General features: G+C 45.7%; 1 protein-coding gene across 1 annotated transcript in view; it reads left to right on the forward strand.

Moving 5' to 3' along the window:
- Positions 1-12,809, forward strand: part of HSF2BP (heat shock transcription factor 2 binding protein) — an 87,834-nt gene that overhangs the window by 28,342 nt on the left and 46,683 nt on the right. Inside the window, exon 7 of the mRNA XM_010834906.1 lies at positions 8,265-8,382. Within this exon, the coding sequence (XP_010833208.1) occupies positions 8,265-8,382 (118 nt within the window). The remainder of the gene's footprint in view (positions 1-8,264; positions 8,383-12,809) is intronic.

Raw genomic sequence — 12,809 nt, forward strand, 5'->3', positions numbered from 1 at the left:
AGTTCAGTTCAGTCGCTCAGTCGTGTCCGACTCTTTGCGACCCCATGAATTGCAGCATGCCAGGCCTCCCTGTCCATCACCAACTCCCAGAGTTCACTCAGACTCACATCCATCAATGTGCTATTGTAATTAAAGAATTCCAAAAAATCTAAATTGTCTCTTTAGTGAGTTTTCCCCAAAGATTGTAGTTACGATTAGATAGAATTCTAATGGCAAAACTGCTGCAAAGGATAAAGCCAAATGACTAAATAATTAATGCTAATATAGTAGAACATGGTATATACTAGTGAGTATTAAGGCTCTTTGTTCTGAAGTCAGTGAAATAGTTATAGTGCTATGACTTACTTTTTTACATTGTTCTTTCATCTGCTGTATGCTATGCTCCTCTTAGGGTGATTCTCTGCTCTTAAATAGAGGGGAAATGTTATTTTTCCTCTTCTACTGAAATCCTAATGCAGTGGATCTCATGTAGACAATTTCTTCATAAGCCCTTAAGAGCCGGTGATATTCTTCACGGGCAGATGTTGAGACCCGGGTGTTGTCCAGTCCTGATTTGGCCTTTGTCTGCTGGAGGACTGCCTCATGCACTTTCATCATAGCCTCTTCAGCTGGTTGAGGCTTGCACTGCTCCACCTTCTAAAATTGCTGTAAGATATCTTTTATTCTTTTCTTTTTTAAATAAATACTTAGGTATTTGGCTGCCCGAGGTCTTAGTTTAGTTATTTGGTGGCACGTGGGATCTTTAGTTGCCGTGTGCGGGATTTAGTTCCCTGATCATGGGTGGAACTTAGATCATCCGCATTGGGAGTGTGGAGTCTTAGCCACTGGACCACCAGGGATCCCTGGGGTCTCTTTTTTAGCAGAATGTTTAATACTTGCAAATTTGATGATTAGATTTTCTGCTGTGTGCAAGTGACTCCAAAAGTCTGTGATGTATGTGACTTTCCATTCTGCTGAATTGTGATTTTGAATTGCTTCAATTGCCAGCTGGTGTGCAGTGGTGAGGTCGTGGGCCAGTGGGCAAGGCCAGCCTGTTGCTCAGCAGCCAGGCTCAACTTGGCTTTGTTTTTCCCTGCCTGGAGTGGCTCACTTAGGAGCCCTCATGAAGAGTCAGAAGTGGGCGTGTCTGCATTGCGTTCCACTTACAGGCTGATGACCGTGATGCAGTGCTTATGCGCTTGTGTTGGTGTTTACTGCTGCTCTCCTGAGGCCTCGGGGCCTTCCGTGTCTCAGATCCCAAGACTGTTCCACGGGGAGTAGGCAGGACAGCAGATGCCTTGGTTAGCTGTCAGATAGATCCTCTGTCTTTTAAACTTACCTGTGGGAAACGCTCCCATTACAGCTTTTTTTTTCACCTTGTTGCAGTCCTGCAAGTTTTGACAAATGCATGCAGTCACGTTACCACCACAGTGAAGACATGGAAAAGTTCCATTTCCTCCCTCTTGTCCCCCCGCTTCCTCCCCGTTCCTTTTGCAGCCCACCCCTCCGCCCACCATCAGCACCACGCAGCTGCTCGTCTGGCAGTTTGCTGCACCTTTTAGCTGAATTTTCCTGGCTGGCCTGTCTGGTGTCCAGTGTCCACCCTAGGGGAGCAGGTGCTGGCCTCCCGTTTCTCCTTGCAGCGCCTGCCTTTTCCTATTTTTTCCTGTCAGTCGGTTGATTCTGCAACCTCAACTCTGATGTGTTCAGGATAAGTTGTGATTTTTCAATTATCTACCTGCCTCTTTTTAAAGAATGGAGGTGTCGCTCTTTTCAGTTTACTGTGTCCTAAGCAAAAGCTGGCTGTCAGAGATTGGTTTAAACTGTGAAATTAGTGAATTTTTCTTATCCATAGTCACTGTTGTTCATAATAGGTTAATAGTAACACAAAGTATGGATTTTTAGGCCCAGCTAGTCCACTTCCTGGAATGTCAGTTCTCTGGACTTTATTTCCTCTTTATTTTTATAATGCCTGCTCAGTACCTCACACAGTGTTGTGCATGTTACTGAGCTTTGGGTAAGTGGCAACATATTGTAACCCAAGGTCTTGTTTAACAAAGGGTGTGCAGTGGTTTTCTACAATTTTATAAGTGGACACATATAGAACTTAAAAGGAGATGGCAAATTGTTATCGCAACCCTGTGAAGGTTAACTTGCTTAGCTTACAAATGGAAAACTTATTTTTCTGACTACCTTTTCTACTTTTTGACTATTTGGAAGTTATAATTGCACTCCTTGTCTCTAAATTCTGGGTTTATTCATTCAAACAGTGTTAGGTAATGATTGTTGTTTAGTCTCAAAGTCGTGTCCAACTCTTTTGTGACCCTATAGACTGTAGTCCACCAGGCTCCTCTGTCCATGGGGTTTCCCAGGCAAGAATATTGGAGTGGGTTGCCAGTTTCTTCTCCAGGGGATCTTCCTGACCCAGGGATCGAAATCATGTCTTCTGCACTGGCAGGTGGATTCTTTACCACTGAGCCACCAGGGAAGCCCTTAGGTAATGATTAACGAATCAAAATTTCTTTTTTTTGCCATGCCTCATAGCTTGTGGCATCTTAGTTCCCCAACCAGGGAGGACCCGGGCCCAGCAGTGAGAGTGCCGAATCCTAACTATTAGACTGTCAGAGAACTCCCCCAAGTTACTTTTTTGGTTGTTGATAATTTGTGGCAGGACTGGATCCAGCTCATCTGTCATGGACGTAATAGTTGCACAGAGCTTATAGCAGCGCGCCCTTGTGTCAGTGACCAGCGCTGCTCCAGGCCCCTCTGTGCTTCTGCCTCCTGATTCCCGCCCTCACGCGCTTGCACTGACACAGGGGAGCAGAGTCCAGTTCCTCTTCCACCGCTGACCAGCCCTGTGCTCTTTACACTGTGACCCCCAGCTTCGTCTTCTGAAAAGAGAGGCTTAGGCCCCCAGATGAGGATGAAGGTCTGCCCCAGCCCTGGACTGCGGGTGCTCTGAGAAAGGAGGCTGTGGGCCTTGCCTCTGGGATCAGGTGGTGGCCTCTGAGGCCAGTTAGCCTTTGCTGTGTGCCATGTCCTTGAGTAACTGTCCCTAGAGCATGTTTCTCAGCCTCAGCAGGAAATTCTCTGTTTGGGGGTGTTCTTTGCATTGTGGGGTTTAGGAACATCTCTGCACTCTGCCCTGAGAGTCCAGGAGCAGCCCCTGGGGTGACAGCCAAGAGTGTCTCCAGTGGTTGCCAGGTGTCTCTTGGTGGCAAAATTGTGCTCCCTTGCCACTTGGAGAACCACTGCCCTGTATCATGGCCTTAACCTGTCTTATACACAGAAAGTTTATGATAATCTGGGATGTTAGAGGTAAATGCAGAGAGCTGTTTTGACATGCTGAAAACTGTTTTGGTTTCTGTGTCCCCTGCGCGTGAATCTGACATGTTTGATGTCATCTATCTATATAGAGGTCTTGCTAATTCAGGAGAATTTGATACCTGTTATCTACAATATCCAGTTAATCACAGACATTGTCTTAGTCGTCTTTCAGTGGTTTGTCTTGGATAATTGGGGATACTTTGTAATCTCTCCTTAGATAATGCCCTTCCTTCAGTTGACAGAGTGTGACCAAGATAAGGAGCTGTTGTTTTGTGGAATTGGAGTGTTTCCTTGAAACTCATGTCCCTTTTGTAGCTGGCTCAGTTAAAAGATAAGCACAGACAGTTCAGTTCAGTTGCTCAGTCATGTCTGACTCTTTTGGGACCCCATGAACCACAGCACACCAGGCTTCCCTATCCATCACCAACTCCCGGAGTTGACCCAAACTCATGTCCATTGAATCAGTGACACCATCCAACCATCTCATCCTCTGTTGTCCTCTTTTCCTCCTGCCCTCAATCTTTCCCAGCATCAGTGTCTTTTCAAATGAGTCAGCTCTTTGCATCAGGTGGCCAAAGGATTGTAGTTTCAGCTTCAACATCAGTCCTTCCAATGAACACCCAGGACTGATCTCCTTTAGGGTGGACTGGTTGTATCTCCTTGCAGTCCAGGGGACTCTCAAGAGTCTTCAACACTGCAGTTCAAAGCATCAATTCTTCGATGCTCAGCTTTCTTTATAGTCCAAGTCTCACATCCATACATGACTACTTATAGCCTTGACTAGACAGACCTTTGTTGACAAAGTAACGTCTTTGCTTTTTAATATGCTATCTAGGTTGGTCATAACTGTCCTTCCAAGGAGTAAGCATCTTTTAATTTCATGGCTGCAGTCACCATCTGCATTGATTTTGGAGTCCAAAAAAATAAAATCAGCCACTCTTTCCACTGTTTCCCCATCTATTTGCCATGAAGTGATGGGACCAGATGCCATGATCTTCATTTTCTGAATGTTGAGCTTTAAGCCAGCTTTTTCACTGTCCTCTTTCACTTAAGCACAGTCAGTCTTAGAGTTTTCCAGATTGATGGAATGTAAGAGGAGGACTGTGAGATTGAGGACGGGAGGAAAAGGAGACAACAGAGGATGAGATGGTTGGATGGCGGCATCAACTCAATGGACATGAGTTTGAGCAAACCCGGGAGATGGTAAAGGACAGGGAAGCGCCTAGTATGCTGCAAAGAGTTGGACACAACAATAGAACCTTTCACTGATAGGGGCTCTGGGATTATAGTTAATTTTGTGGTTGTTTCTTGAATCATACATAGTATGGGCAAATAATATTCAGATTGGTTGTAATTTGTGTGTAGGAGAGTTTTCTAGGACTCTAAAAATTTTCCTTCTGTAGTGCCTATCCATTTCATTTACAAAATAAACGCCTATCTGTTAAACTTTGCAGGAGCTGTGTCCAGAGAGCAGGGGTGATGATGGTCCCAGAATGACAATTAGAGATTGGGAGAAACGGAAGGTGCTTGGAGTCTGTCTTTCCTGAGAGTGCAATTGAGTGTTAAGGGAAGGAATCTGAACAAATAGAAAGAAAGGAATTACACTTGTAGATGGGCTGTTGGAAAGTCGGGGGATCTGCTTGGAGCTCTTTAATTCATGATGGGTCAACAGGTGATAGCACCTGGCTGGCAGCGGAGCTCTGCCAGCATAGGCCTGGCCCTTGATTTTTCTTTGACTGGGTGCCCTAACAGTCTGAACACACACTCTTCCATGGTGGAAATTTATCTAACCCAGTGCAGTAGGTTGAGCATCTTTTCATGTATTCGTTGGCCATTTGTGTCTCTTCTTTGGAGAAATGTCTATTTAAGTCCTTTGCACATTTCAAAATTAAGTCATTTGTCTTTTTATTATTGAGTTGTTAGAGTTCTTTGTATATTCTAGATACCAGCCCCTTATCAGGTATGTTATTTACAAAACTTTTCTGTCATTCTGTAGTTGTCTTTTCGCTTCTTGGTAGTGTCCTTTGAAGCACAAAAGTGGTACCTTTTTGATGATATACAGTGTATTTATGGCACCCCACTCCAGTGTTCTTGCCTGGAGAATCCCAGGGACGGGGAGCCTGGTGGGCTGCCGTATATGGGGTCCACAGAGTCGGACATGACTGAAGTGACTTAGCAGCAGCAGCAACAGTGTATTTTTTTCTTTAGTTACTTGCTTTTTTGTTATCATATATAAGAAGTCATTGGTTTAATTCAAGAATATGAAGATTTACCCCGTGTTTTCTTCTAAGAGTTTTATAGTTTTAGCTCACACATTTGTCTCTTTGATCCATTTTGGGTTAATTTTTATGTATGGTATAAGGTAGGGGTTCAGTCTTTTTTCTTTGCATGTGGCTATCTAGTTGTCCCAGCACCATTTGTTGAAAAGATAATTCTTTTATCCTGTCTCCATTCAATTGTCTTGATCCCAATTCTTGAAAATCAGTTAATCATAAATTTGAGTGTTTATTTCTGGACTCTCACTTCTACCATTGATCTGTGTTACTATTATTATGTCTGTACCTTATTATGATTCCTATTATAAAAAATAAGACAAAATAATTACAAGGTAAAGCAAAAGTATCATACATAATACCCCTCAACTTTTTATATTTTTTATCAGCATATGTAATTCACACTAGTTTCATTTCTTAAATTATATAATTACTATGGTAACTTCTAGAAGTACCTATAAACTTTGAAGAAAAATGAACCTAGAGGAGAAAAAAACGTGCAGTTTAACAGAAAAGTAAACCAGCAATCCTTCACAGTCCTAGGGCTAACTCACGTATCGCAGATAGACTGATAATTCCCGGAGCTGTCAGTGTAGAACTTTGTTGACATTTATTTTACTTCATAGTTGCTCCTTCACCTGTGCTTAGTGAAAGGGAGGATTGGCCTTCACCCTTACAATACTGGATACGTGGGAAGGGACCTCACGCGCCAGTAAAGTTGCTGCGTCTTGTCGGGTGGTGTTGCTTGCTCTGGTACAATGTACGTTTTGCTCTAACTTTTTTCTTGAGTGACATATTAGTGATGTTTCTGTTATCTGTTGCTATGTAACAGACTGCCCCCAAACCTTGTCATTAAACACTACCAGTCATTTATTTCTCTCAAGAACTTGCAGTTTGCTCTGGACTTGGCAGGCAGGATCTGCTGCTGCTCTGCTCTGACTGGGACCTCAGCTGGGCTGACTCACATTGCTGTGGGTAGCACAGCGGGGGGTGAACAGGACTCCTCCTCTCCTTGTGGAGTCTCGGGCCTCTCCATGGTATACTTGAATGTAGTTGCATCTCAGCAAGAGTTAGATTTCTTTCCTAGCAACCAGGGCTCCGAGAGCAGCTGGCAAGGGACAGAGGTGGAAGCTGCCAGGTTCCTTCTGTCTTGCCTTGAGAGTTGTGCAGCAGGTGGGTTGCGTTCTGCTGCTCATACCCAAGTCAGGAACAACACAAGGCCTGCAGACCAGAGGCTTGGTTTGTTGGCAAGTCATCTCTGGAAACTACTGAAGTATGTAGCTAGAATGTGTGTTTCCTTTCTTAATATGAAGAATGTCATCTCCAAAAACTTCCTTAGAATGACTTTGAGTTTGTGATGCCCAATGCTTCATTTCCCCCAAGGTATTTCTATAAATAGAAATAAAACTATAAAAACTAGAGTGTTTCTTGTGATAGAAAATATAGGCATCAGGTTCAAATTTATTGAACAAATAACATCACATTTGTCAGTGAAGGGTCCTGTCTTCAGTAAAGTTATCGCTGTCATGAAATGATATTCCAAATTAAATAGCATGAGGCAATTATGAGGCAAAAATTGCTGGAATACCAAGCAAAAATGGGAACAAATCTGTTAGGTTTAGGAGACTTTAATATTCTCGTTTGATCAGGAATGTCCAGTGTCTGGTTCCATAGGGTTGGCCTGGTAGCATAGATGAAATTTATATTCTGCTATTAGATAACAGTTAATCAAAGACAGAGCAAGTCAGTGATAGAATTTATCCTCCATTCTTGATAGTTACTAGCAAACGAAAAATAGAACAGTTCCTTAAACTTGTAGAGGATCTTGCCAGAACCGTCCCGTGAACACCACACTTAACTGGAAGTGCATCTGGTGAGGCCAGAGGCCTCCGGGTGCCGCTGCCCTGTGTCTCCTCCAGCCAGACCGGCTCATGTGGGTTAGGAATTTCAGTCACTCTGAATCATGCTTTATTGTTAGACCTAGCCAAGGAAAAATCATACCGGCACATAAATAAATATTCTGGATTACTGACGTGTCCTTGTAGGTATCTGGGAGTGTGACGGAGCCAGTGTTAGCTCCACAGTGTCCCTGGGGAGGCAGGGTGATGACTTGGTCTGGTTTCCTTGTTGGTTCTGTGGGACCTCAAGCATGAAGAAAGGTGACACTCGCTGACCCACAGTGGTGTGTACAATTTATAAAAAAACTTTTCTTGTAATCAGTTTTTGTCCTGGTCTCTTTTGACCTCATGATTTCAGTTTGGTATTCTAGTTTAAAGTCCTCAGGATTTCACTCCTAGGGTTGAAGGTGTATTTTAGTGTCCTTGGTCCCAGATAAAGTCCCCAGCCCCGACCTTCTGTTTGGACCCTGACCGCTCATAGCTGTTTGTCCAGTATTCCGGAGCCTGGTGTCCACTTGCTGTGCTGTGGCCAGACTGCACCTGTATTTAGACCCAGCGCTCTGTTCCACCACCCAGCCCTTTGCTAATCACAGTGGACATTGCTCACCTTCTTACGACTGCTCTGCTTCTCAGTTACCCTATTCTGGCTGTTGGCTCTGTGGCTAACTATTCTGCGTTCATTAGGTATGTTAGAAGAAAGACAGCAACACTCCTCTGTCTTGGACAGACTTCTCTAGGTTTTGAAGTAGCAATGATTTTGATGCTCTGTGTCCTCTTTCTGTTGCAGATGTAGCCGCCATAGCCAGTGGCCGTGAATTCCTGGTTAACTCGAGTCGGGTGCTCCTGGACACCATACTGCAGCTTCTAGGGGACCTGAAGCCCGGACAGTGTACCAAACTCAAAGTGTACGGTGGCTAGTATTGAAAAGTTCACATTTATTTACATATGAGTTAGAATTTGCTGATTGGGCCTCTTTTTCAAGCAAACACAGTTAATTTAGCTATAGGTCTAAAAAATAGAAGAAACAAATTTCCTGGAGAATTAAGGGATGCACTCTCTATTTGATACTATTTTAGAAAAATAATACAAGCGAAAGGAATCTTCCTATCTCAGGGCAATCATTGAGTCCCAGATGCTGTCGTGGGTGAACTTTAGACTAGGTAATGGCTGTGGCAGCACCCCACTTCCAGGGACCAGAACCTGGCCTCACTTTCACCTGTGTGTGACCAGTTACTACGCACGGAGTGGTTGAAACAACACCTGCTTCAGGGTCTGCAGGTCAGAGGTTTGAGTGAGCTTGCTTGGTATCCCAACAGGGCCTCACGAGGCCCCAATCAAGGATGGTCCAGTTGGGTCTCTTTCCAGAGGTTCTGGGTCAGAGTCTGCTTCCACGTGCATTCAGGTTGCTGGAGGAACCCAATTCCTTGTGTTCATAGGAGTCTGGTCCCTGTCTCCTTGCTGGCTGTCAGGTGGGGCCATGTTTAGCTTCCAGGGGTGATTGAATTCCTTATCACCTGACCCCCACCCCATCTTCAGATCAAAGCAACTCCCTGAATCTTACTTCACTTTGAAACTTCTTCTATTTCTTCTTCTCCTACCAGCTGGAGAAAACACTATGCTTTCAATGGGGTCATAGGTTTACATTTGGCATAGCTGAATAAACTCCTTTTTGATTAACTCAGAGCCAGCTGATTAGTGACCTTAGTTGTATCTGCTGAGTCTCACTGCCTGGACCAGGTGACTTAACACGATGTTGTTGTGGTTTAGTTGCTAAGTCATGTCTGACTCTTTTGGAGTCTGCCAGGCTCCTCTGTCCTTGGGATTTCCCAGGCAAGAATACTGGAGTGGGTTGCCATTTCTTTTTCCAGGGAATCTTCGCAACCCAGGGATTGAACCCACGTCTCCTGCACTGGCAGGCAGGTTCTTTACTGTTGTGACACAGGGAAGCCCAGCTTAACATGACCAGGGTGTTACGTGTTGGCCGCAGAGATTAGGATAGGAAACCTTGATCCATTTTCAGATTCTGCTACTGCACCATTTATTTCGGGTGTTTGCTTTTACTTCTTGGAGCTCTTTATTTAATAGCTTCTTTAAGTCTTTGTCAGATACTTCTTATATCTGTGTCATCTTGGCTTTGGTATGTTTTGATTCTCTTGTTCCACATGAGTTGGGATTTTTCCTGTTTCTTTATAGGCTGAGTAATTTTTGGATTGTATCCTGGACATTTGAATATTATGCTTTGAGGTCCTGAGTCTTGCTTAAATCTTATGGGAAATGTTGATGTTTTGTTGCAGCAGGCAGTCAGCCTGGTTGGGGTCAGGTCACAAGTTCTGACCAGCCTTCTCTGTTTATGACTTCCATGTCAGTTCCATTTTTTGTTGTTGTTTTGGTTTTAGCCACATTAACGTGGCTTGCAGGATCACAGTTCCCTGACCAGGGATTGAACCTGGGCCATGGCAGTGAAAGTGCTGAATCCTGACCACCAAATCCTAACCACTCCCGTCAGTTCCACTTTTAAGAGGCCTTGGCAGTGCTCTTGGGTCTGCCCCTCTCATGTGTCCCTGTCCAAGACCTGGATGATGTGATGTTTTAGTTCTCAGAGTCTAGTACATGCTGCTTATGATCAGATCCACACATGCATAGCTGGGGTGAGGCCTGGAGTCTATAGGCGACCTCGTGGGGTCACATTCCTGAGCTCCTAACTCTCCATGATGTCTTGGTGCTTGTTTGTTCTCAGGAGCCCTCTTTAGTCCTTCCCCTGGAAGGCTGGTTCTCTGTGTCCTGAGGTGTCACATTCCTGCACTGTGCCCACACCCAGGGCAAGTGCTGGAGTGAAGAGGATCCCAGTTCCTTTGGGTGGTGAGGATGATTCCCTTCCCACAGAGTCTGCGTTACCCGAGGGCTCCCACCGCCAGCCTGGTCAGTGCTCCCCCTCATCTCCTCAAGCCTGAGCCCTGGGCTTCTACTGGCATGCTCTGTGTGGGTCAGGGCCACCTTGGGCTTGGGGGCTGAGTGGTGAACTGCTGGTTTGGTGGTTCTTACAGTTATGGTCTTCTCACAATCCACCTGCTTCTGTTTCCTTTTCTGGGGCCTAACCTAGCTGCTCCTTGTATTCTGTCCAGAGTTTATAGCTGCATCAGAGACAGCGAGAGGGCGGGTGTGTTGACTCGGTCTTCTCTGGAGCAAAGCTCTCCGGTCCACCTAAGTGTGTGTGTACATGAGCAGTACATGTAGTACAACGTGACATGTAACTTACCTAGTGGTGTGTGTATGTTTACAAGTTGTATGTGGATCTTCTTACCCTTGTAAGTATTTTGCATCAAAGAAAATGTAACGTTTGAATTATGTTCTCACTATGGATGGACATGTATGTTATTTTCATGTTTTACTCTACAATGTAATGTTAAAGTGAAAATCTTTGGCAAACATGTCCTTGCTAACTTGTGTGAGAGTTCTTTGAAGAGTTTTCCCAGAAGTGCAGTGTTTGAGATAAAGGACACGCACATTCAGTTTTATGAAGTGCTGCCCCATGGGTCACCAGAGTGCACAGTTGCACACACACTGCACAGAGCTCTGTCTTCCCACTCCCTCGTCAGTTCTTCATGGTTCTGTTCTTGTAAAGAACACTCATGTTATCTCTGTTTCTGTCTTTAGGTTTAACTTACCAGTGAGGGTGTGACTCTCTTCACATGTTCATAGCGTGAGTTTTTTTTCCATGAATGCCTGTTGCCCATTTTCTGTTGGGTTGTCTTTTTCTTAATGATTTGTTATCATTCTGTTGTCTCCTGCTTCTGTGTCTGTACACGGTCAGTGTTTGCAGGGCCAGCCAAGCCCCTCCTCCAGTTTCTGTGGCATGGTGTGGGGCCTGGGTCTCTTCTTGCCTCTCTGGATCTGGTGCATGGAACCCTCTGCCTCTTCGTCCTGATGGGCTCCTGTCCACTGCAGCGGGAGGTGGGAGGACTGCCTGCAGAGACGTTTGCTTGCTTACTTGACAGGCTTCCTTCTGACTCCTGAGCACAGCGTGAGCAGCTGTCAGCCTCAAGCCCTCTTGGGGTCACTGAAGCAGGTCCCCCGCTTGGTTCTCTCCAGCTGCCTCCTGATACGCACACTGTCACCCACATCCTGCATTGCTGTTGAAGTCCGGCCCCAAGTGCTCTGAACTAGGACCTCTCGTTCTGCAAGCACTTCCTTTGCTTTTTGACCTCTCCTCGACTTGACTGCATCTTGCCTTTTTCTTGGGGATTTTACTTTCCTTTCCACCTTCGTGATCAAAGGCTGCTCCTTTTCAGCAGCTTGGGTACCTTAGAGCCAGAGATGGGGATTAAAAAAAAATTTTATTTAGAGCAAGTTTTTAGTTTCACAACAAGATTGAGAGGAATATACAAAACTTCCCCATAAACCTCTGCCCCTGCTCCACATGCTGCTGCTGCTGCTGCTGCTAAGTCGCTTCAGGCGTGTCTGACTCTGTGTGACCCCATAGATGGCAGCCCACCAGACTCCTCCGTCCCTGGGATTCTCCAGGCAAGAACACTGGAGTGGGTTGTCACTTCCTTCTCCAATGCATGAAAGTGAAAAGTGAAAGTGAAGTTGCTCAGTTGCGTCCGACTCTTCACGACCCCATGGACTGCAGCCCACCAGGCTCCTCCGTCCATGGGATTCAAAAGTACTGGAGTGGGGTGCCATTGCCTTCTCATCACGGCTCTCCCAATTATCAACATGACTCATGAGAATTTTTTTTACCAAGGCTGAACCTGCTTTGATGCATCGTAATTGCCCAGAGACCATAGCATATGCGTGTGCGTTCACTCCAGCTGTGGTCCATGTGTGGATTTGGGCAGATATGTCATGACCCACGTTCACTGTTATAACAGCGTGCAGAGGGTCCTGGACTTGGTCCTCGTGTGCATTGTCAGCCTATGAGGTGGGCAGCTCCGTCTCGGTCGTCAGACACGTACTGCTGTCCTGTTCAGCTCCTTCCTCCCTTTGCCTCCAAACCTTGCTGAGACTCCCGCTCCGCACTGCTTTTCTCTCCTCCAGTCACTCCGTTGGCCGCCCAGCTCACTTGGATCCGCTGGTGAGGCGTGTTGGGGTTTCCTTTCCTCTGTCAGCGGCCCCAGGCCCCTCCCCACCATCTCCTGAGTGCTGACCTTGGACCAGCTGTCAGCTGCTCCCTTCCTGGTTGCCGTGGTGCTGGAGGAGGTTTCCAGATGCACAGTCATGCTGGTTCACCCTCCCCTGGTCCTGAGCCCTCTGCAGCCCTCATCTGTCCTTTATTTCCCTGCAGCATAGGTGTGGGGGTCCCAGCAGGTGCCTTCCTGCCTGCTCCCCAGGG

The sequence above is a fragment of the Bison bison genome, unplaced genomic scaffold (genome assembly GCF_000754665.1).
Source record: "Bison bison bison isolate TAMUID 2011002044 unplaced genomic scaffold, Bison_UMD1.0 scf7180017864037, whole genome shotgun sequence".
Classification (NCBI taxonomy): Eukaryota; Metazoa; Chordata; class Mammalia; order Artiodactyla; family Bovidae; genus Bison; species Bison bison.